Source organism: Coenobita brevimanus, chromosome 59, assembly GCF_032717465.1.
Source record: "Coenobita brevimanus isolate Jiangsu-jjx chromosome 59, ASM3271746v2, whole genome shotgun sequence".
Taxonomy (NCBI): Eukaryota; Metazoa; Arthropoda; class Malacostraca; order Decapoda; family Coenobitidae; genus Coenobita; species Coenobita brevimanus.
This window is the reverse complement of record NC_137012.1, coordinates 25200650-25226935: the sequence shown is the minus strand read 5'-3', so window position 1 is coordinate 25226935 and position 26286 is coordinate 25200650. Positions and strand designations below refer to the sequence as shown.

Sequence of the window (26286 nt, the reverse complement as noted above, 5' to 3'; positions counted from 1 at the left end):
CTATACGATGGATTGCTTTACGATGGGGTTTTCAGGAACGGAACCCCATCGTATAATGAGGGATTACTGTACATACATCTCAGGTTATTAAAATTTGATTATTGATCAAAAAATATTGGAAAGAGACAAAATATACCTACTTAGCGATATTACAGAAAGCCGCCTGAACGCCTCCAAGAGCATGTTTACTGCTGATCCTGCCAATTGGACACGACATCACCATACCAAAACAAATTCAAAGGTATACAATTTAAAAAGATAAATGGCAATGAAAGTCTAACTGGAAGTGCTGAAACCTAACAGGGGACTTAGCCCCCAAGACCCCCCAGTGATTGTAACCTACATGACCTAGTGCAAACCAAGATGTGCATTACGTAAAATTGGCAACAAAACAGCATCATGTGTTAAGTGTTTGTTAATCACTGGTGCAATCGTCATCAGACCATGTGATGGTGAAACACTCACCCAGGCTGGCGAGCACATGATGCGCTTGACGGGTAGTAGAAGGAGTCTTGGATGGACCCATGGTGGTGCCGTAGTATTCCACGTGATCAAAAAGAAATGCAAGCGGATGAAGAGGCAACCGATCGGCAGGGCAGAGTGCAGGATGCTAAGGCAGCTCAGCCAGTCTGTTTAGCATCGCTCAGTTTGAATTGTTGAAATGGCGAGGATAACTATGTCGAACAACGAAATAAGAGTATAGATTTATAAATGTCAAAACGAACTGTTGAAAAATGATCAGTCGAAAAACAAGGGCTTGGCATATTCCACTTGACGCCGAAATGTTGAGCCGATGGGGGATACTGTGCAATATCCAGCATTTCGCTATATTTGGCATAGGGGTTAGCTGAATTACACTGGATAATTGGAGTTCACTGTACCTTTATAAAGAGAGATAAAAACAATGGCCAAAATAGCAATAGGTGAGATTTGTGAAGGCAGTAGATATGAGAAGATGAAATGATGAAGCTAAAGGAAGAATAAACTAAATACATCTGATTACAAGAAAATGCTGAAAAAGTTTATGCTTTCTCACCTATTAACACCCAGGGCCTGAACAAAAACCTGTTTTATAACAAACATGATTCATTGTACTCAATTTCCAGGTGATACAGCTGATATCAGCAATGGAATTATCTGCTGTAAATGATTTGTGGATGTAGCAGAAAAGAGGTCCCAGTAAGAAAGTGATTGCGAAAGCTTGCCAAGAAAGAAGACTAAAAACCTACTCTGCAACTTACTCGTCTATTGTGCAGTCTTTTTTAACAGGGGAGACATTTTCATCAGCTTGTTTGGGTGGAGTGGTGAACTGTCTGTAGTCTGTGTCACTAACAGTGGTGGATGAGGCTGGGCTGCTTGTTACCTCACACTTCTTGCCTGTAACTAAAGGGTGATAGGTAAATTAAAAATATGATATTTTAACAATTATTCAATTTCATGTAATGCTTTGGAAAACTGAAATGCATGAGGAGAGACTCTGAAAATCTTCCATCCTTCTATGCTTTTTTTTCCTAGCTACAGTATTGTACAGTGGTACAATAATTAACCTCTTCCAGTCTTCTGGTGCTCACTCAATAGAAACTATGCATTATGGCTGCCACATCTTCAACCTGACATTTTTAGCATTTTTTAAGTAACACCATCCACTCCTGCTGCTATCAGTAATCTGTTTTTTATTTCAACTGTGATTTCTTCCTTAACTATGGCTTCCAGTAACTTCACACATACATTCAGTGCCACCCTGTCTGTCACTATGTATTTGGGATATGAAGAAACGCTGAGCACAACAGTAGCTTCTTATAACAAGAAGCCAAACACGCAGCTGGAAAGTTTTCCCCCGGCACATAATTTCACACCTCCATTTCTGATTTAATGCATATTCAGGATGTAAAACATACACAAACAAAGCCAGCCAGCCAACCTCACAACTGAAAACATTACCACTCTGCTCTTCGCAACGTGGGTGGTAAGCAAGTGGAGTGGTATGTTTTCAGTTGTGAGGTTGGCTGGCTGGCTTTGTTTGTGTGTGGGCAAACAAGATATCTCTTGAACGGCTTGAGCTATCAACATGAAACTTTCAGGGTATCAAGATATGGTCAAAATCTTGGACGAGTTTGAAAATGGGCACCCAGGGTCAAGGTCAAGGTCACCAAAGGTCAACTAGTTGACCTTTGGCAGCCATTTTGGTGACCTTGACCTTAACCACGAGTGCCCATTTTCGACTAGTCCACAATTTTGGCCATATCTTGATATCGTGAAAGTTTCATGATGATAGCTCAAGCTGTTCATTAGATATCTTGTTTAACCACACACAAAGCAAATCAGTCAACCTTACAACAGAAAACATTACTACTCCACTCGCTTCGCAACGAAGATGGTAATATGTTAATTCAATTTATTAATAAGTTTACGTTATATTTCTACTTACATTATTTTCAAACACTGTACCAATAATTTTGATTAATATATTAATAACTTAAGTTCAAGTTATATATCTACTTACACTATTTTTATACCCTGTACCAATATGACTTATCTAATTTTGTACACCGATAACATAAAGAATGGCAAGAGTAGACATCACTGGAGAGATGGGTGAGCAAGTGCAAAAGGCTGATGGATAACTCACCATAATGAAAGATGATCAGGTACTTACCCCAATGGTACAGTATGTGCACATATTTATGGAACGATGTAAAACAGACATTTTGGATTACATAGTGCTTTCTCAGGCATTCAAACTGTGCCAGGAAAACATGTGGTGTAGAAGTACCACAACCAAAAACTGTTCATGTGTAAGAGTATGGCAACCACAGAGCTGAAAATAAACCTTTGGGGTCGGGCATTGTTTATAAAATGAACCGTCATGAGCAGGATTTTTTTTTTTTTTTTTTTTTTTGGGGGGGAGGGGGGGATCGCTCCTACATCTACTAACAAACCTATCATAAAAATCTTTACACCCAGAAAAGTACAACTCTTTAGGTTTAATATGAGTGGTGTTCCACTGTCATATACTGTATGATTATACAGTATATTGTTGAGCAGTGGCTGAGAATGTGTCTAAACACTCTGGAATGGGGACCAACGTCCCCATGACTCACATTACAGAATGGGGACTGACCTTTAGAGGTTAAATAATGAATTCGGGCCACATAATGAAGAATGGTATAACAATCTCATCAAAAGCTGACATTTCCACATAGGGTACTTTATTTCCCTTTTCTCATAACTGGATACTGTCAATTTATTGCAACATGGGAAGCAGGTGTGAGAGGTGTAAATACTGAGGGTACAGCTGTGAGAGACAGACCAAAATAGTAGATTACTAGTGGAGAAGGGAGAAAAGTGAGCAGATAGAGAGAACACTTTAAGGAATTGTTGAACATAGAGGATGGAAGTAATGTGAGTATAAGTGGCTGGGGAATGGCTGGGAGGAGGAGGGAGGTGAGAAGAAAGGAAGAAATTAGTAGGATAGAAGTTGTGGAAGCAATGAAGAAAGTTAAATTGGGGAAGGTCCCAGGAATGGATGGAGTGTGTGGTGAAATGCTGAAGTATGGGGGAGAGATAGTAGTAGAATGGATGTGAAAAATGTGCAGATTGGCCTGGGAGGAAGGCAGAGTCCCGGAGAATTGGAAGTCAGGTACAATTACTCCCTTGTACAAAGGAAAAGGGGAAAAAGAAGTGTGTGGTAATCATAGGGGCATCTGTCTTCTTAGTATAATAGGAAAAGTGTATGGTAGGATACTTATTGACAGAGTTAGAGAAAGAACAGAGGAATTAGTTGGAGAAGAACAGGGAGGCTTTAGGAAGGGAAGAGGTTGTGTAGATCAGATATTCATTCTTAGATCTTTAGTGGAAAAGTTTCTAGAGAAGGGAATGAAGTTGTATGCGGCTTTCATGGATTTGGAGAAAGCATATGACAGGGTGGATAGACAAGGAGTGTGGAAAGTATTAAGAATACATGAAGTAGATGGAAAGTTGTTGAATGCTGTGAAGAGTATGTATGATGGTGCTAAGGCTGCAGTGCATGTCGAAGGTGAACTAAGTGAATTTTTCTCTTTGAAGGTTGGGTTGATACGGGGAAGTGTCATGTCTCCATGGCTGTTCAATCTGTACATGGATGGGGTAATAAAAGAGGTACAAGGTAAGGAAGTGGATGGTGGAGTGGCCCTGGTGAGAGAGGGTAGTGTTTGGAAACTCCCTGTACTATTGTTTGCAGATGATACTGTGTTCTTGAGTGAAGACGAAGGAGAGCTGCAAGGCTTGGTGGATGAGTTTGGGAGAGTGTGTAAGAAACGGAATCTAAGGGTGAATGTAGGGAAGAGTAAAGTGATGGTCTCTGAGATTGGTGAAGTCAGTGTATGTACAGCGAGGTTGGATGGTGAGGAATTGGAAAATGTGAGTACAGTACTGTACGTTTAAGTACTGTACTTGGGTAGTGTGATGAGTAAGGATGGAGGTTTGGAGGGTGAAGTGCTTGAAAGGGTACAGCAGGGAAGAAAGGTTGCTGGTTCCTTGAAGGCAGTGATAAGAAACAGGGAAGTGAGCATGGAAGTGAAAAAGTTACTACATGACAGTATTGTGATACCAACTCTAACGTATGGAAGTGAAGCTTGGACGTTGCTGGAAGGACACAAGTCAAGAGTGAGAGCAGTGGAAATGAGTTATTTAAGAGGAGCCTGTGGAGTCACATGGAGAGACAGGCCGACAAATGAGAATATGAAGGAGCATTGTGGTGTGGATTTGGATGTGATAGGAAGCGTTAGGAGGAATACACTGAGGTGGTTTGGCCATGTGGAGAGGATGGAGGGTGAAAGACTGATGAAGAGAGTGTATGTGAGTGAGGTGGATGGGGGAAGATGGAGGGGGAGGCCGAGGATGAGATGGAGGGATGGGGTGGAGAGGTATATGAGAGAGGGGGGGGTGAGTTGGGAGCGAGGCAGTGAAATGGCGGGGGATGGGGCGACATGGAGGTGATTTGTTTGTGGCCACCCCGAACAGGATTGAAGCGTCTGGCAATAGATAGATAGATAGATAGATATATAGATATCTAATCGACAATATCACGTATCAAATTTGGAGTAAATCGGGTGAAAAATGACTATTTTAGGTCCATTTGAAATTTAGGCCCGACTCATTTGACACTGACCCCCCTACCGTTAATTGGGAGGTGATCCCCCATGATGTAGTGAGGAATGTTACAGGATGAAGATCTGAAAATGCATCGTTAGGTTTTGGTTTCATGTCAATATGATGAATCTGAAAGGAATTATGGCAAAAAAAAAAAAAAAACATTTTTTAACATTTTGGGGACCTACAGCCCGGGTCATGACCCAACTTGGCCCAATTTTAATCTGGTGATCAGAAGGTCATAGCCCATCATCCCTGTAATTTTAGTAAAAAATTGCACCAGCTGTTTTCGTGTAAAGTTGTTAACAGACAGATGGTCAGACAGACACACAGACATAGACATTGGGGGAGGCGGTGGCTGAATCGGTAGAGAGGCGGCTTGCAGTCCTAATGGACCCAGGATCAAATCCCAGCTGGGGCAGGGAACAGTTTAAGGATTTGAATTTCCTAAAAAGCAGACTTTCCTGATCTACCAGATGACCCGCCGACATGTCGTAAAAATACCCCCGCTAATACCAGTACACCAGTCCTGTATGAGACAGCCCTAGCATGTATTCAATATGGACGGTGGGTGTTAGCGCCGAAGTGGTGACATGTGGAGGTGTAGGAGGACTACTGGGCCTTGGGATAGGCCACTGCCCCCAAGAAATAGGCCCTGAGCCTTTGCCTATAGTCGGACACGTTAAAAAAAAAAAAAAAAAAAAAAAAAAAAGATAAACAAACCAAGCGAAAAAAGTACCCATCCCTGAGCACCTCCAGGATGGGTATGAGTAAAAATCAAGTCTCACCTGGCTTGTTATAGAGTGATGGGCTGGGTTTGTTGCCTTCATAGTGATCACTGTCTGAATCAGATAACACTACACTGGACTTCGACCTCTTCCCTGACCCACTCCTACCCACGCCTCCCCCTTCCTCTTCCTCCTCTCCAGACTCAGGGGTATCCTCGCGCTTCTTGTATGTGCGATGATGTCTCCCGCGCTTACTGCTACTGCGGAAGGTCAGGGGTGTTGTGGAAGGCGCAGGGGAGGTGGATTTTTTGCTGATGCTCTCGGATTTGGCTGGAGGTGTGGTTGAAGCAGAAGATACAGACTCCTTCTCACGGCTGGACTTAGATCTTGATTTTGATGATTCACGTTTTTTCTCTGATGAAGATGATGAAGTTTCCTTCTTGGTTTTATGGTGGTCCTTCTTCTTTTCTTCTCTTTCCTTCTTTTCCTTCTCGTCTCTTTCCCTCTTCTCCTTTTCATCTTTTTCTTTCTTCTCCTTTTCATCTTTTTCTCTCTTTCCCTCCAACTCCTTTCCTTCTTTCCCATTTTCTTCTTTTGCATTATTTCGTGAATCACTGCTTGATTTTGAGGACTTTGAGGAGGTGCCAGAGGTTCTACTCAATCTAGGGTCACGTGAGCTGACATCTGCATTAAGCCTTGGATCACGAGATGAATTATCACCACTTAGTCGAGGATCCCTGGATTCACGAGAGGAATTATCTATGCCAAAACGAGACTCACGGGAGGAGCTCTCTACTGCCAACCTGGGGTCCCGAGAACTCTCTGCAGCCAACCTAGGGTCGCGGTTGGACTCCCCAGAGCGTCTGGCATCCTGTGAGGTGAGGGGGCTAGATGCTGCGCCGGTTACCACTGGAAGGACCTTGTGCATACGCCTGGGGTCAACATGGATGGTCGAACTCACCTGTATAAATACACCCAGAACAATTATGAGTAAATAAAAACACTGGCAATGGTTTGGGAAACACTGGTGGGCTATATTAACTACTCCTCGACTTATGTATTTAAGTGCTGTCCCAGCATTCATACACAGTGGCTACAACGAAAGTGCTTCCAAACCATTTTGTCATCACTCATCTCAGACTAATCATTAAATCATATTCAAACACAAGACAAATTAAATAAAACTAAGTGGTCAACAAAGTGCAGTGATTCCATATTTACGTTTATAAGTTAATGATCGAATACACAACCAACACAGAACTGTAGGAGAAACATAAATTTCAAAAATCTTTGTTTCTATGATGGGATATTTATCCAATGCATTTCAAGTAGCAGTCTCTAAATCTGATGAAAATTTACACTGGACCCTTATTATTATTGTCACTATACCAAATGCCTTACAAAAAACAGAAATCACCTGAATAAAAGACATAGCTACCAAGGCAGTCCTCATTATTTGTCAGAGTCATTATAAGCCAGGGATGTGTTCCAGAATATCACATTATCTTCCATACAAATGGTACTATAAACTGGGGGAAATTACAGTAGCATGTACATTTACTTATCAGCAAAGCAACTTTCACAATCAACTTTCTCATATACAGTATTTGATATCAATCTTAAATATAAAAAAAGTGGCTTTCAACAAGGACTTACTATATAAGTATTCAAAACAACCAGTATTCCACTACATCTAGCTTATTATTAATATACATATATATATATATATATATATATATATATATATATATATATATATATATATATATATATATATATATATATATATACACACACACACACACACAGATAGATGGATGATGGCATTGTTCTGCAAATTCTTGCTGTCATCTAATGACTTATTTCAGCTTAGGAGATGTTCTTTATACAGGAAGGGCTACATTTAGCTTTTATTACCTCTCTCACTAATGAACAATCCTGGTTTGAATTATATCATCTGGTAATAGCAAAAATGAAATACATGAAATGCATCACAAGTCTCAAATGACACTAACCAAAATTATATCCTGTGGTCTGTCTCTCTCTCTTTAGCAATAACCACAATCCCATTTATAGTGCCGAATGAAGTAATTACGCTTACAATGAAGTGCTGCTAATCTGGCAAGTGTGGCAAAAAGCACTATTAGGATGTATTCTGCATTACAAAGACTACATATGACAAAAGAAACTGCATGATTAAGGTGCTATATAGCATTCTACATAAAAGTATATTCAATTACAGGTATTCTGCTACCGCATATTAATTTTTCATAATTTTTTAAAACTTCTTTTAATTACTTAGTATATTATTTTTTTTCAATTTACTGCTCCATAAATACTTTTCCAAATGTGCATTTTCTTGCAACCATTTACTACACTGAGTGGTAACCAATAACTAAAAAATGAATACCTAGTAGTCCGGTGGGTTTAGGGACTGTAGTTGGATGTGGCCCATTAGGATGTGAGTCATAACTGCACACTCGTTGTTGCTCAAGGAAGAGCAACTGGGTATGTTTGCCTTTAGTGTCTGGACTCACTAACCTACTGTAGCTTTAAGGGCCCCTAAGCTCTTGACAAATAGGGACAATAAAAACCTGGATAGTGAATGGGTGGATCGTAATAAAAACTGTAAAGCTGTTTTCTTTTAGTTTTTATAGAGCTTCTGATTATGCTTCTTTCTAGCATTCTTAAAAATAAAGTTTGTTGTAACATTACAAGATGCATACACAATGACTCATCACTTTCACTATTCAAAAACTTAAACCTGACATATAGGCTGTTACATAATTAATATTTCCTCTCTGCAATTCATAATTCATCAGCAAAGCAGCTCCATCTTCACTCTGTCCACACATGCTCATACCTGACGTTACACATTTCACAACCACCCATTCATTGGCCTTCTTCCCACTCATCTTAGCCTCACACTGCACCATTACATCATATCTTGCTGTCTGCATCATATTAACTACTAGACTTCACTTTCTTACATTCATTCACATCTCACATTCCACACAGCCATATGAGCCTGCCAAGTTTACCGGGTCCTAGGCATGCACAAGAACTCAAGATTGTGGCTATCATATCTATTCTGATAGAGTTATGAGCATGAAGGACCCCTATCCTATACCACTCCTCCTTTTTGGCTGTTCAGTGTTCAGGGAATAAGGGCAAGAATCTTTTACTACTACCCCAAGAACTGAGGGACTGAGGAAATAATTTGGCTTGTCATTCTGTGTAGAGTCACCTACACGTACCAATAAATCAAGACAGTGAATGATGTGATAAAATGAAGCATGAAAGCTGCACATCTTTGAACTGCAGTTGTTGGACTGCAAACTCTTTCAGAATGTCTCTTCCTCCTCTGAGGTATTAGAATTACTGATGATCAGATCAGAAACACACAACTCCATGATCTAGCTTATAGCATCTTACACTAACTCCTACACTAAAGGGAAGATTTGCATTTCTTTTTTAACAATTTCCCACCCAGAATATGAAGTGCTAAGCTACCTTGGCTATGGCTCAAAAAATATAATTTACGGTAGGTGGTGGTGACCATCATCCACTCACTTGAAGTATTACTTACTTCTTCCATAACCTTTTTCATTCTTTTTCTGTGTCTGACTCCTCTCTACCTATTTCTTCTATCTTTCCTGTCGCTTTTTATTACTCTTTCCTTTTCAGGTGGCTTTACGTGAGTGACAAGGCTAATGATTTTCTGTAAGCCAGGAAATCATTTACAATGCAGGGTGGTAATCATATAACAAACCATACGTGTTCCTTATGTGCCAACAAGTGGGTTGGCGGAGGGTTAGGGCCCCTCCCCATGAAAATCAACTAACTCAAAGTCAAATGGTCACCCTTATGGGCTTATGGCATCTGGCTATAGACATAAATTATTTAAGTAACCATTCTATCCAAGGATATTTTATATTATTTCATTCTGACTATTGCCAGATGGTTTTACTCAACTAATGATACATCCATTGAGGTGAAAAGGTTAGAAATAATCTCCATTTACCCCTTCAATGCCAGAAATAGTTTTAATTTTCTGTAGCTGCTCAGATGGTTTTTTGGTCAGTTTAGGAAAGACTTCTTAGGCTTAAAAAATTAATAATAAAGACCCAGTGTACAAATGCACAGCATATACTAGGCTTGGGAATTAGAATCTGTGATATAAAAATTAATCCACTACAGAAGGGGACATCATTTTCACATTATTCTTGCCATCTGATGATTGCTGTATATTCAGGCTAGGATACACTTCTCAAAATACAGGGATCAGCTGTAGCCCTAGTAAATACTTTCACTGAACACAAGGCACTTCTTAATATTAATAAATAAGCTTAAAAAGATGTCAAAAAAGGTCAAGGGGTTAATCACTGTTTACCAAAGTGCGTGAAATAAGCTCTGAAATGTCAAAACAAAAGCAGTTCTTACAGTCTTAACCAAAATTCAGTGTTAAGTAAATTCAGTGTCAAAGGTTTGCCTACTATTCCACTGTGTCTACCTCACACCTAGGGCACGTCTGTCACTTTCGCCCTTCATATCAAAGGGAATCATGTATGAGCAAAGAAACACACTAGACCACTCTCAAGTTAAGAATACTGTCCAGCAGAGGAGAGTGAAAAGCAGAAATGGTTATGTATTAGCTGAATTTTGGTTCCTGACTGTACACCCAACACCAAACATGACGAACAAGTTCCATCACCTTCACCAGGACAGGTTAGCAAGATTCACCAACACCAAAAAGTGCTTACAGAAAAAGTAGGCCATGAGAAAATTCATTTTATGTATGTTTATATGCATCTATATACATACACCCCTTCCTATAAGCATGGGGTGTGTTCTAAAATAATACAACTTATGCTGAAAATTAATACTGTACTATAAACAACAGGAACTAGTGCCTCAGCTTTAAACATCGCCATGGAATTGCAACTGTTAATTTTTCTGTAATTAACAAACAAAACAACAGTACAAAGGCAACATGACATGGACTTGATATATATGCTACTATATATTTCTCATGAGATTCACATCTATAGGGAGCCAAAAATTTTAATGTTTTCAAATAAATTCAACAAGTAGTGGGTAATGAATATAACTGCATCATCCTGTATACAACAGATGGATCTTATATGGTGCAAAATGAGCTAGAGATGTGTGACCGATACAAGTACAATGATAATGAAGATGAAAAGTGACGATCCAAACAAAATAAATACAAATAAATGAATAAATCATCACATTACAAATGCTAAAGCAGACAACTTGCTCAACATATTAACCCCTAACAGGTGGGTGACATTATGTAACGTCCATGTGGGAGGAGGCGGGTGTCGTTTTGTAATGTCCAGCCATTTTCTGTCCTAAGTGATTGGTAAAATTGAGCGATATGGGATCCTTGTCACCTACTGTCCTGCCCTCTACCCATCCAAGCCTTGAAACAAATAGAATGTACGTACATAAGTTGTAGTGTTATATGTGTTCAAGTAAAATAAAATATACGTAAGTTTTATTGTTATAAGTGTTCAAGTAAAACAGAAAACACAAACATAAGTTTTTGAAGACACTGAACAGTGTAAAGAATGCATAAATGATAAATTTAGTGTTCAGTGGTGAAGAAAACGAAAATGAGTGAAGATTCTGCTAGCCTCACCCCAGGCGTGCCTGGTGATAAGCTGCCTGCCTGCGTTCCTCCCTCCCTCCTCCTACAGCCAGCAGAGATGTATTACCATGTAAGTAGCACCTCACATCTTCAATTTTCATCCATGTTCATCAATTTATGTTTGTTTAGGCTAATTCCTTGATACATTATTTTTCCGAAAATATGCCGCCCCACATGGTCGTATAACTGATAAGTCACCTGCCCATAAGGGGTTAATAACAGAAGTGTACTGGTATGTGGTAGCACTGGAATAATGACAAAATTGCAGTTCTCAAAATGTACAATTAATATCCGTTCGTGAGACCATTTGCACATTTCTGGACATTCATGTGCTCTAATACTGAGAGAGAGAGAGAGAGAGAGAGAATGACACAGTACAGTAAGACCTCACTATAACGGAATAATTGGAGTCCAAACCATTCCGAAAAATGCGAAATTCCGATAAAAGCAACATCCGGACTTCCCCCAGTTAATCCAGACTTTTTCCGATATATCAGACATTAGTCTGGATAGCATGAATGGTTTTTAAACTGTTTTGACTACCATTGTGGTACTGTACTGTGTTATAACTTCAGTACATTAATCAAATGGTATAAAATATATAACAATACTGTACTGTACACTAATAGACATGTCTTTTATTTACCTTATTGTGGTGAACATAGCTGAAGTGGTCAGGCAGTCCGGACTGCTTCTGGCTTTATCAGATTTTTTCCGTTTCATTTTCATCATTCATCATACGATCCAATATTGCCCAATGAGGAGTGTAGGAGCCCAGGGCTAGGCAAGTTGGTTCTGACGTTTAAGATGAGAGTGACCAGCCTCACTCATCCCTGAGTGGCATTACGTGAGCAATCAACCCCAACCACCCCTTGGATATAAACCTTCACCGGCTCAATCCGACTGGAGCTCCGTAATTACCCAACAAACCACCAGGCACCAAAATTTGGTTATATGGTTACCACCCAGCACAGTAAATGGTTTCCTTTCCGATATATAGGAATTTAGTCCGGCAGCTCCCCGAGGCCGATAAAAGCGAATTCCTGTGTGCTGAAGTCCGTTATATCGAGGTTATACTGTACAGTACACCAAAGTTATATGAAATGATTAAGTCTCGATGAATGACTTTTTAGTAAATGGTGACTGATAACCCTCAATGCTAAGCAGAACAGGAATAAGAGGCCATAAAGATACTGCAGTCTTTACTTTAATGGGGTATAGTGTAGCTGTTATTGGCTATGTTAACCCCTTCAATATAATGGTCCTCTTTCATGATTCATTCTTGCTACCTTCTGACAATTTTATTTGGTATAATGGGAGAAATCGGGTTGTGGGGTTAATGGAGATTATTTCTAACCCCATCACTATGAATGGTTTCTCCAAAGTTAACAATAATTGTCTGAAGGCAGTCAAAATAAAACTAAAGAAATACATCATCACATTCAATTGGTTAAAGATAGTGTGGAACATGGTCTGAGGAAGAAATGCATCATGGAGGAAATGGAATGTTGATGGTAGGTGGAGGGCATGAAATGTGGAAGGCAATGTATGGAAAGGAAGGAGTGTGGAAAGAAGGGATGTTGACTGGAATGAAGAACTGGTGTTATCTGGATGGAATGCAATGAGGAAGGGACATAGTGTTGATGGTATACTTAGGGTCAGCAGCATGGCATGTGTATAGAAAGGATGGAATGTTGTATGTGGAAGATGGTATCATGAGGCAATGTAACATGGAGGGAATGTTTGAAGGTATGTGGAAGATGGAAGAATGAAAAGCTTAGAATGTGGATGGTGGTACAGCAAATGTACAACTGGCAACTCATATAAATAGTGTGTGAGAAAACTTTAAAGAAAACAGAGAAGAGAGGGCACCAGCATGTCAGCTAACACCACAAATGACCCATCAATCCATCCATACCTTGGCTCCTGTGCATTCTATAAAGATATTACATCCAAATTTACTTTCAAGCTGAGAGAGATCTGTTTCTCACCCACCTGAAACTGGAGGTCTTACCAAAGCTGAATAAAATGGTATGATGGTATCCTTAATAAAATATTCAAGATATTTCACGTCATGGGGTCATCATGATGTAAAATATAAGATATAATGATGTCTTTCAATTTCAGTGATGTGAATTGTTCAAACGCAAGAGTTCTATCTGTCTATCTATAACCCGACCCCCTAATCCTGCAAAGGATGGCTGCAGACAAAACACCTCCAAGTCACTCTGTCACCTACCATTTGACTGCCCTCCCCCCAACTCACTCCCCCTTCCCTCATATACCTCTCAACTCCACCCCTCCACCTCATCCTCGGTCTCCCCCTCCCTTCACTTCACCTACCGTACATACACCCTCTTAATCAGTCCTTCATTCTCCATTCTCTCCACATGTCCAAACCACCTCAGTGTATTTCTCAATCACATCCACATCCACCTCACAATGTTCTTTCGCTTCTTCATTTGTCAACCTGTCCCTCCATGTCACTTCACATGCTCCTCTCAGATAACTCATTTCCACTGCTCTCACTCTTGACTTGTTCCCCTCTAGCAAGGTCCACGCCTCGCTTCCATATGTCAGGGTAGGGATCACAATACTATCATGCAGTAACTTCTTAATTTCCATACTCATCGCCCTATTTCTCATCACCGCTTTCAGTGAATCAACAACCTTCCTACCCTGCTGTACCCTTTCATGCACTTCATCCCCCAAACTTTCATCCTTACTCATCACACTACCCAAGTACTTGAATGCACCACATTCTCCATATCCTCACCATCCAATCTCACTGTACATTCTGTGACTTCATTCCTGTCAAACACCATAACTTTACTCTTGTTTACATTGACTTTCAGATTCCTCTTCTTATACGCTGTCCCAAATTCATTCACCAAACCTAGCAACTCCCACTCATCTTCACTCAACAATACTGTATCATCAGCACACATCACAATCCTCCACACCTCACCCTCATTCATTCGAGCCACCCCCACATCCACTGCCCTACCTTGCACCTCCTTTACAACCCCATCCATGGATATATTAAACAGCCATGGGGACATCACACATCCCTGTTTCAGTCCCACAATCTGATCAAAGAACTCACTCAGCTCACCATCCACTCGCATCATAGCCCTAGCTCCCTCATACATACTCTTCACAGCACTCAACCATTTCCCATCCACTCAATATATCTCCATACCTTCCACATACCTGGCCTATCTACTCTGTCATATGCTTTCTCCAAGTCCATGAAGGCAGCATACACTTTCTTTCCCTTCTCTAGATACTTCTCCACTAAACATCTTAGAACAAATATCTGATCTACACACCCTTTTCCCTTCCTAAATCCCCCATGTTCTTCTCCAACTAGTTCCTCTGTTATACGCCTAACCCCTATGGTTACCACATACTTTCCCTTTGTATAAAGGAACAATTATACCTATTTCCAGTCCTCTGGAACCCTTCCATCTTCCCAAGCCAATCTACACTACTTCCATATCCACTCCATAACAATCTCATCCCCACACTTCAGAAGAGTTAAACCCATATAATGACACTGTGCTTAATAAGATGATACAACCCTCTTCATAACTCATGAGGGTGAAAAATGGGCCAGAACTGTTGTATCCTCACAAACAATTTAAAACTGTATGTGGCACTACAAAATGACATGACAACTACAGAACAAAATTCAGTATCATACAGAATACAGGTATTACACCTACAGTTCTTGAAGTGCATGTAATGACCTTGTCCCACAGTAACTCATTCAGGTATTTTAATACACATACAATAATTGCTGTACAGTGCTGAATACGAATTACTTCATTATCATACTTACATTAACTCCTTTAGCAAAACTCTTGTTTATTATATGCTGGCCAATGTCACACATTACTATTTGCTTAGGAGACTCCTTGGGATGAAGGGGTCAAACCATCATACTCTGAGCAAAAAGTCTATCTACTGCCAGACATCTTAATCCCATGAGAGGTGGCCACAAACAAATTGCCTCATGTCGCCCTGTCTCCTTCCATTTCGTAACTCTCCCCCCAGCTCACCCCCCCCTCTCTCATATACCTCTTTATTCTATCCCTCCATCTCATCCTCGGTCTCTCCCTCCCTCTTCCGATTTCCACCTCAATCACAAACACTTTCGTTGTTAAACTCTCACTCTCCATTCTCTCGACATGACCAAACCACCTCAGTGTATTTCTCCTAACGCTTTCTATCACATCCACGTCCACACCACAATGCTCTTTCGCTTCCTCATTTGTCAGTCTATCTCTCTATGTAACTCCGTCTGTTCCTCTCAAATAACTCTTTTCCACTGCTTTCACTCTTGACTTACATCCTTTCAACAAAGTCCAAGCTTCGCTTCCATGTGTTTGTGGGGATCATAATATTATCTTGCAGCAAGTTTTTTACTTCCATGCTCACTTCCCTATTTCTTAACACTGCTCTCAATGAACCAGCAACCTTTCTTCCCTGTTCAAGCTTCCATCCTTCCTCATCACACTACCCATGTATTGAAATGTACAGTATTCACATTTTCCATTTTCCCACTATCCAATCTCACTGTGCATACAGTGACTTTTTTCTCTTGAACACCGCAACTTTACTCTTCCTTACATTCACCTTCAGATTCATTTCTTACATACTTTCCCAAACTCATTCATCAAGCCTCGCATTTCCTCTTCGTATTCACTTAACAATACAGTATCTTCTATAAATGACACAACAGGAAGTTTCCAAACACTGCTGTTTCTCATTAGGACCACTCCAACATCCACTGCCCTACCTTGAATCTCTTTTATAACTATATCCACATACAAGCTGAACAACCATGGCGACAGGATACATCCCTGTTTCATTCCAACATTCAGATAGAATTTACTCAGTTCACTATTAACACAAACTGCAGCCTTAGCCCCCTCATACATACTCTTCACAGCATTCAACAACTTTCCATTTACTCCATATATTTTCAATATTTTCCACATTCCATGCGCCCATCCACTCTATCATATGCTTTCTCCAAATCCATGAAGAGAGCATTCAACTTCTTTCCCCCTCTCTAGAAACCTTTCCATTAAACACTTCAGGACATATCTCTGATCAACACAACCTCTTCCCTTCCTGAAACCTCCCTGTTCATCTCCAACTAATTTCCCTGTTAATTCCCTAACTCTGTCAATAAGTATCCTACCATATGCTTTGCCATTACACTATGATGACAACTCTCCTTATGATTACCCTACACTCCTTTTTCCTCTTTTCCTTTGTACAAGGTAATAATTATACCTGATTTACAATCCTCCGGGACCCTATCTTCCTCCTGGTCCAATCTGCACATCTTCCATATCCATTCAACTACCATCTCTCATCTGTGCTTCAGTATTTCACCACACACACTATCCATTTGTGGGGCCTTCCCCATTTTGACCAATCATCAGCTTGAGAAATACACTGTACAATACTGTATTCAAGCACACTTCTTGAACAAAAGTGAGAGTCCTGTTGAGGGGATACTGCAAACAACATACCAGTACCACTGTCATAATCACGACAGTCTACTTGTGTTAACTATAGATATGTTAGTAAGTGCCAAGATGTGTAAGCTACATGATGAAGACAAAAAGTAAAAATAGCAGAGCATGTACTACACATATATCCCCCATTTATGACTGAGATGCACTGCTGAAAACTCAACTGTATAGCAAACAAATTATACTGTTACAGGGGTTATATACTGTTACATGTACATGTATTCAGAAATGGTTTCACAGAGCACAGGTTTCTGATCGGCATGTTGCAACCTCTGGCAACCTGATCAGTATGTTCTTTATAATTCAGTTCTGAATAAAATGTATACCTAAATATTGAATAGAATCAATTGGACAAAGTTGTTACTTGCCAATGTTCAAAGTCAGTGCATTATCAACATCACCATGGTCCATCCCTTCTGTTTTCACAAATAATGATTAATCCAGTTTTGCCATCATTCAGCTTAAGTCTCTTCTGTGCCATCCAGATCTTAAAATCAGACATTTGGGTTTCTGGATTATTCTTGGTATTATCAATCTTTGTCACATTAACATAAATCTGAGTGCCATGAGCATGTAAATGATGAGATGGAACACATAATATGCATCAACCATTCATCATGATTGGGTTGTCTTCCAAAGACAACCCATCCCTGATTTCTGATACAAAGGGTCACTATCATCTAGTTCATCCAGAGAACTGTTCTGAAGACTGTATCCATGCTATGTGAAGAAAATTCTAACTACTGAAAGTACCTAGGGATTTTTGTTAAGATTTTCATAGGTCACTTGGCAATGATCTTGTCCTGATGCCCTCAGAGAGACCAAACTCATCCTCTGTTTAAGATGATAATCAAGATATCCAGACCTGGAGAAGGGACTGGGAACTAAAGTTTTACAGAGATCATGACTTAAAAGGATTATATCCTGTTTGGGTTAAGCACCAGTGGTGTGGGTTGAGTTGTAATACAAGTTAATCTGAGATTTAAAAGAGGTAGGACTATTGTTAGTGTTTACCACTGGCAATGAGAGATGTTTGGCAGAGACCAAGTTCTTGTGTATTTCAGGACTACACTTCCTCAATACACACAAGCATACCAGGTATCTGTTTAAATACAAAATATATCTATAACATATGAGACAATGTGTGACAAGTCATAGGTGAAACACTGGACACTAGTATATTAAGAGACTTTAACGGTAGAGTCTACGAGTTTTTGACCGTCCAAGTACCCCACTATCCATCTGGATCGGCAAGTATAGTACTGTATACCTGTACTGTATGTCTGCCCACAAAAGTATAGTCTACATTTATGTAATTAAGCTGGTGCAAATATCAGCTCAACTTGTAACCATCATTCATTCTTTTGATTGCAATACTCTCACCTGTTACTGGCATAAATTACGGTGCTAACAGGCAACACAGGACAAGCCAGTAACTGTAGAATGCCAACTGCAGCAGTCTACTTTTTTATAATTTAGGCAATAAAAAAGAGACTCTGAAATTGCGATACATTAAATTTTGGAACTTTATTTAAAAGCTTGGATAAAAAAGGAGGGGGGAGGGAGGGCTGGGAATTTCTCTCTGAATCTTCCTCCAATACTCAACTTTCTTTTGGCATAAAGAATGGAGTGGTGGTGGTAGTGCTGCGTGAGGGTAAAAAACAAATACATTGATAGATTACAAAAATATTGGGCTAGATCAATGAAAGATTAACCTGACCAGGACTACTACTGTAAACTGAAATAATACAAAAGATGGTAGTAGGTGGTGGTGACCATCATCCACTCACCTTATGTAGTGCTCCCTACATACTTCTTCCTTTACCTTTACTGTTCTTTTTCTGTGTCTGCCTTCTTCTCTTCCTATTTCTCCTATCTATCCTGTCACTTAATAACTCTTCTTTCCTTTTCAGGTGGCTTTACATTCAGGGACAAGCCTAATGGTTTCCTGTACGCCAGGAAACCATTTACAATGCTGGGTAGTAACTACATAACCAAACCATATGTGTTCCCTACATGTCAACAAGTGGGTTGGCAGAGGGTTAGTGCCCCTCCCCCATAAAAAACAAACTCAAAGGCAAATGGCCACCTCTTACAGGATTATAGTGCCTGGCTATATATAGACTATCATAAGACTTGTCTTTGAAGCATTTGAGATATTGTAAATTCAGGAGATATTGACAAAGACACTACTGAATTTTTAGAATATTGCTTGTGGTAGGTGGGGACGCTCACCATCCACTCACTTGATGTAGTGCTGCTCTCAGGTGTCTGCCCTTTCCTCTCCTTTATTCTTTCCTTTCTTCCTCTTCTGTCTTTCTTTACTTCATTCTTTCCTCGTCCTTCTACCTATGGGTGACTTTACTGTACACTCCCTCTTTTGTCTGCCTTTCCTTCATTCTTTCCTATTCCTTCTGCCTATGGGTGACTCTACACTGAGTGACAAGCTGAATGGTGTCCTGTACACCACACTGGGTGGTAACCATATGACCATATTATGGCACCTAGTGGTTTAGTGGGTAATTGCAGTACTCCAATCGGACTGAGCCAGCAATGGCTTATACAGGCATACCCCAGTTTAACGACGTAATTGGTTAGGTAAAACTCCATCATTAGGCAGGGTATCATATATCGAGGTACTTTTAACGTGTAAAGCAATGTGGAGCGTTTTACCAGCCTCAGGTTTCCCCCCAAACCAAGCCCAAAACTCACCCAAAAAAGCCCCCAAACAAGTTTAAAGCCAATCTAAATGGCCTAACAGATGTCAAGGAAGCTAACCTAAGCCTAACACCTGTAAATAACTCACAAAAACCAACAAATAAAACCTGAAAATTGTCAAATATAAGTCTGGAAAAAAATCAAGCTTAGTAAACTGTACCCCAAAATAACATTGTTCACCCCACCTATGCACTATGGGTCAGAACGATCTGAAAAGTGGGATTTATCTGGCTTTCCATTTATAAGCATTAAGGTCCCATTCTAGGTTTTTTTTCAACGCAGAATACAAATATGACAATTAATTTACCATATGATAGTAATTTTTACAAGTTTTGCTAATTGTTGTTATTATTAGTGAGCACAAGTTGTTTAGAAACAGTTCGTCGTGTAGTCGCATCTCTCCCAGTCTGTGCCTCTCACGAATAAAATTGCTTGGATACAGATGCGAAGAGCCCTATATATTCACCTACTGATACTTTGCCAATAAGATTAAAATAGTAATTCAACAAAAATTAGCACTTCATTGTTGTTTGCAACCATTAATTGCAACAATATAAATTCTGGTTGGTTGATATAGATGGCCCTGTACAGAACACCGATCCACTTAAAGCTTGTTTATTCCAACGAGCACAAGTATGCACAGCAACAGCAAGTGGTAACAGGTAACTGAAGCATTAGTCTAAACTATAAGACAAAGATTGGTGCATAGGGAGCTGCAGATACTTTAAATTTCTTTATAATTTTATGGTTTCATGCTACCTGCGTACCTTCCAACATCGTGTAACTAATCACTCTGTACAACATTGCCTGACTGGCGAAATTGTTCAATGTTTATTCCAAGCATATCTTCATGATCTCGTCTATCTTGTGATGCTGTGGATTTGTGTGTCGTGCTTTGAAATAAGGCAGAGATTATCGAGAAACTAAGAGTTGCATATTTTGTTCTTAACAACACAAATGAGCGTGCTACTGTAGTACAATTTTATGCGTAATTTGTGGATACAGGAACTGACTCATTGTGGATAACTGATTATTTTCAAATACTACAAACATTTTAAAGACTATCTGCAGTGAAACCTCCATGTTTACATGAACCCAAATATTTGAATAAATCTCACTTTTCATATCGTTCTGGCCCACTGTGCTATGGATAAAATACATTAATTCAAGTCTAAAAACAGTTCACATATCAACCTAAACACACAATTTTAGACTAGAATATCATCAAAATCGGTAAAAAAAAATCAAAACCCATCGTTAAACCGGGGTTTGGCCATCATTAGGCGGGGTATGGTGGTATTTCTACCCCCATCGTTAAGCCGGAGAATCACATCTAGGGGTATCGTATATTGAGGTACACTCGACTCTTGATTTCCTGGACTAAAAGGGAGAGAGACCAGTCCGGGAACCCTAAAAGTTCGGCCCCACATACCATTCCCCAGACTATTACCATACTTTGTCCAAATTCTCCAATATTGTCCAGTAATCATTCCAATATTCTAGAGCATTCTGGAATGTAGGCTACCTATACCAACATAACTAACATACACAGTACATAAAATACATTGACACAATAATAATAACTGACACAACAGTGATATTTTGCTAGCTACAACCCTACGAATGGTTGGTTAGACAGTTGTTGATGAGAATGTGGAGGGTATGATAGAAGAAGATCAGAAAGGTGGGATAAAGAGGAAAATGAACAAGGAATGGAACACCAGAGGGTGAGCCAACCACTCATCAGCTGACCGAGATACAAACACAGAATCATCGAATGAAATCTCGATCGTGGACCGAATCGGCAATTTTAATTGGAAAACATTTTAATCTTTATTACCATATAGGTCTGCACACCTAATTATTTGAAATTCAGTCAAAAATTTGTGCTTAATTTAATTATTAATACAAAATCAGGATTCTGGGTGAAAATTTCTTAAAGTTAGCAGAAGTGTTTTGCCTCTAGCCTAACAACTCGCCTTAATGGACTTTTGTTTTATATATCGATTTACAATACAGATACATTTTTTTGTACTCAAAATATATATTTATGCAAAACAGAAGTCTGTCAAGGCATGCTGACAATCTGAAGGGGAAACACCTGCTAACATGAGATCATTTTAGCTTCAGAACCTAATTTTTTAATTAAGTTATATTAAGTACAATTTTTCTGCGGATTTCAGATACAGTAATTAGGTCTGTATGTGCATCTGTGGCAAGAAAATTAAAATATTTTCCAGTGAAGAGTGCCAATTCGGTATTTAGTCGCACCAAGTCAGGTGAGCTAAGTGAGTATACTCAGGAATGGATCCCACTGACTTTGTAACATATATATTTTTTATTACTTATGAATTTTATTGTGGTCAAGCCTTCCTTAAATTGTACTGTGTCTTGCAATAAACTCTTTATAGTGGCATTTGAGAAAGGTAAGAGGCAAATGGGATATTGCCATGAGTTAGAAGGAACTGGTGGGTGAAGCAGGTTGGTGGCCAAGATGCATTTCATGTATGAAAATATCTTCTTGCATGTGTTACAAAGGGCCTTTATCGAGTTAAAACCTTCCTAAAATTATAGTGTTGTACAGCAAACTGCTTATAGTTTTATATGAGAGGATAATGGCCAGACTTTTGTGAGAATCCCGGACTTGTAGGGGCATTTGATATTATTGTCCAGCCTCAGCTCGTGTCCGTGAAATCCGAAAACCAGGAAATCAAGGGTCGAGTGTATTACTGTATCCAAGGGGTGGCGGCAATGGTTTATATCTGAGGGGTGGTTGGAGTTATTGCTCACATAATGCCACTCAGAGATGAGTGAGGCTGGTCACTCTCATCTTAAATGTCAGAACCGACTTGCCTAGTCCCGGGCCCTAAGCTCCTCATAGGGCAATGTAGGATTGGATGATGATGATGATGATGATGATGATGATGATGATGATGATGATGATGATGATGATGGCTGCTAAATAAACTGCACTGTGCATATCACTTAACAAGCTGTTTACTGTATGATAATACCCATGAAATTCTGGTGCCATAATAGGCTATGAAAATGGATAGAAGTGAGGGTCCTCACTAACCCCCCACTCCCTTTGTACTGATGTAGGGATTTGGTGGACTATCCAGCTGGCATTTACACAACATATTTTTCCTGAGTCCAAATTTCACTCTACATTACTGGTAATATGTATTCTTATGTAAAATTTAATTCTAAGAAGAGTTTCATTTCTTCAATAATGTATTTTCATAAAATCATGTTTTCACAGTCAAAATTGCAGTTTCTTGTTCTGTGTTGAAATACCAAATATAGATGGGATGTGTAGTTATGCTATGGTTTATATACAGCCTGTGCCAAAGCAAACTAAATAATCAGTCAAGCCTGTACTGAATGACTGAGCCATCTCTACACAGCACTGTCATATAATGCATCCCACCAATTACACAATGTAATAGGTATAGAATATTTTTTATGTTATTTTACAATAGCCCCCTTAGGCTAGCTCTTAGGTTAATGTCTTACTTTTCCATATCCTTGTCTACACAGTACATATAGCAAAAGAACATTAGTACAGTTCAGACAAAAGAAAGAATGAGTACTGACTATAGTGTTCTTAAATGTGACTGCTAAATCTACCTTTATTTATAAAAAAAAAAAAATAAATAAATAAAAAAAAAAAAAAAAAAAGTCAAGGTCTGAGCTCCTGTATATTTTGGGCTGAGGAAAATTAGGAAAATTCTATCTATCTATCTATCTATCTATTGCCAGACGTCTCAATCCCGTTTGGGGTGGCCACAAACAAATCGCCTCCAAGTCGCCCTGTCCCCCGCCATTTCACTGCCCTGCTCCCAACTCACACCCCCCCCCTCTCCATTCCATCAAAAAGCTGACTTGTATAGCATTTCTTCAGAGAGCAATCTGTTTGCAGAAGGAAAAACTTCTCAAGGTCCAAAAACCCTCTGTGGGAGATGACCAATGATCTGGCTTTACTTGTGAAGGCTTAGTGAAAAAATCTGAATGTAAAGGTCTTCCAACCCATGATGCTCACATACAAATTGCTTTCAGACAATATCTTGATGAAGTGGAAGATGAAACATTGTGAATGGGAGTGTTAGGTATGCTACCCAGGAAATGAGGATGGCTGACAAGGAAAAACTTGAAAATGTTTGCATTTACAAGCATCACATCTTTCTGTGTGGCTCAGAGGGGAATAGATACTCAGGATGTTCCCTCAAGGTCCAAGTAAAAACTAACTGTCCTTTGGATGCAAAGATTCCTAAAGTAGAATTTCAATGGCTGAACTTCCAGAGGGTGAGATTTCAAAAGCTTGAAGTATCCTGTTGTCTTCTACAAACTTCAAATATAGCAGGGGTTAGACCAAAGAAGCAAAGAGGAAGGAGACTGAAGGAGGCTCTTGCTTCTAACTAAAGGAGGAACACAGTATGAAGGGAGAGGTGTTAAGGTCATGTCTGAGGTCCTCATGAAGTTCTGTTTTAACTATGACTCTAAAACATACCTCATCAAAGTGAAGAACCACCCCAAGTTTGGGTCTGAACAAATTGCTTGGAGTTTGAGGTTACTGAGGAACCAGATACCTGAAGTAAGGAGCATCATCACTAATGCAGTGATGAGACACTTGCCATGCACATCATGACAACATCCTGACTTAAATCTTATGCAGAGAGGATATGTGTGTTAGAGCACCTTTGGTGTGAAGCAGATACACAAGATCTAAGAAGGAAGAGATTTTGGTGATACGGCAGTGAGACCTCATAAAAATTCCAAGGTCAATCTGCATGTCCCTTCAGCTGAGGATCTTATCAACTGGGGATGTGAGAAGATTTATAAGCCCATATTTACTTGAAATCATGACAGCTTATGGTTCTCAGAAAAAACTCCACTCTAAGTGAATGCTTTCATAGTTCAACTCAGTCCTGGGAAAGGTCTAAGCAAGAAGCCTCAATAGTTTTCCAAGAAGTGCATGTTCGCAAGAGAAGAGATGGGTGATGAGAGTCAAGACTATCCATCAAGAAATGCTCCCACTGTTTAGGTTGCAGCAGGACATCCTTAGGAACTTTCCTGGTTCAAGTGGCTAATGAAGAGACTGAAGCCTTTGTTGATGGTCACAGGTACCATACTTAACCTGGTTAAAATAGCTGACCAGAAGGCCTAAAGCCTTGTTATCATCAGCCAACCAAGAGATCAGAGGCCTGAAGAAATGTTCATTGGAACTAAAAGTTCTCGATGATCCCTCCACGCCAGGCTATTTATAGCGCGGTTATTCTTCCACTACAGGCATTTTTCCTAAAATATTTAGGTTTCATACCTTAATATCTCAGAAACTAGTGCTGTTAGGAAACAAATTAAAGACCATATTTCTCAACAACTCTTCTTCTTGCGAAAGAAAGTATTCTCAGGTCTGTAGGTAGTCGCGTTGATGAGTAAGGGCGTGATGAAGAGGAGCAATTTTTGGCATGTGAAGCTGGATGTGTTCGTACGTTTGCACATGGCCCCGATTTTGTCTTCGCTCTCAACGTGACAACTTCTCCATTACTAGATAAACTAGACACAGTGGCATCCAGGACAAGCCCTATGTCACTATCACTGGATCTTTTCCTAGTATCCTTGGAAAGATACCTGGCATGGGTGGAAGAGGCAAGGTGTCCATGTGAGGCGGGAACATAAGAAGACAAGAGGTTTAAAAAAAAAAATCGTCCTGCACCTGGCAAATTCACAGAGACAACCGAGGTATGCTTGCCTTGGGTGGGAGGAGTCACTCCTGAACCACTGGTAATGAGATCAAGTGGGTGTCACTTCAAACTGTGCTGCGAAAATGACTGTGGTTCCTACCAACACTTGGCAGCCTACTGCCACCTCTTTTGCATCAGTCCACAACGACACCCGGCGGTTAGAGGATAAGATCATATTGAACGATCTTATGAGGCCAAACTTTTCAGAGGTGCGTGATCTACACGTGGTTATGGCAAGTGTCTAGTTATTTGAGCCGAGTGAATGTTTCGATTTCAATGCTGGATTAAAACAGCGGTATCATGTCTTCATGGTTGTTCAATCTGTATATGGATGGGGTTATAAAAGAAATATAAGGTACAGCAGTGGATGCTGAAGCAGCCCTAATGAGAGAAGGCAGCATCTGGAACCTTCCTGTTTTGTTGTTTGCAGATGACACTGTATTTGTAGATGAAAACAAAGGGGAAATGCAAGGCTTGGTGAATATGTTTGGGAGAACATTAGAGAAACGAAATGTAAAGGTGAATGTGTTTTGAGAGAGTATGTGTGAAACAAAATGTAAAGGTGAATGTACGGATAAACAATGCTGTGGTCTTCGAGAGAAATGAAGTAACTAAATGTACAGTGAGGCTGGAAGGTCAGGAAATGGAAAATGTGAGTGCATTTAAGTACTTGGGTAGTGTGATGACTAAGGATGGAAGTTTAGAGGATGAAGTGCTTGAAAGGGTACAACAGGGAAGAA

The 26286-nt window shown here is 39.8% G+C and overlaps 1 protein-coding gene across 1 annotated transcript in view; it reads right to left on the bottom strand.

The window, feature by feature from the left end:
• LOC145402931 (uncharacterized) overlaps positions 1 to 26286 on the bottom strand; it is a 224655-nt gene that overhangs the window by 110798 nt on the left and 87571 nt on the right. Inside the window, exons 7-8 of the mRNA XM_080274826.1 lie at positions 5919 to 6819; positions 1242 to 1383 (exon numbers count right to left, since the gene is read on the bottom strand). Coding sequence (XP_080130952.1) covers positions 1242 to 1383; positions 5919 to 6819 — 1043 coding nt within the window. The remainder of the gene's footprint in view (positions 1 to 1241; positions 1384 to 5918; positions 6820 to 26286) is intronic.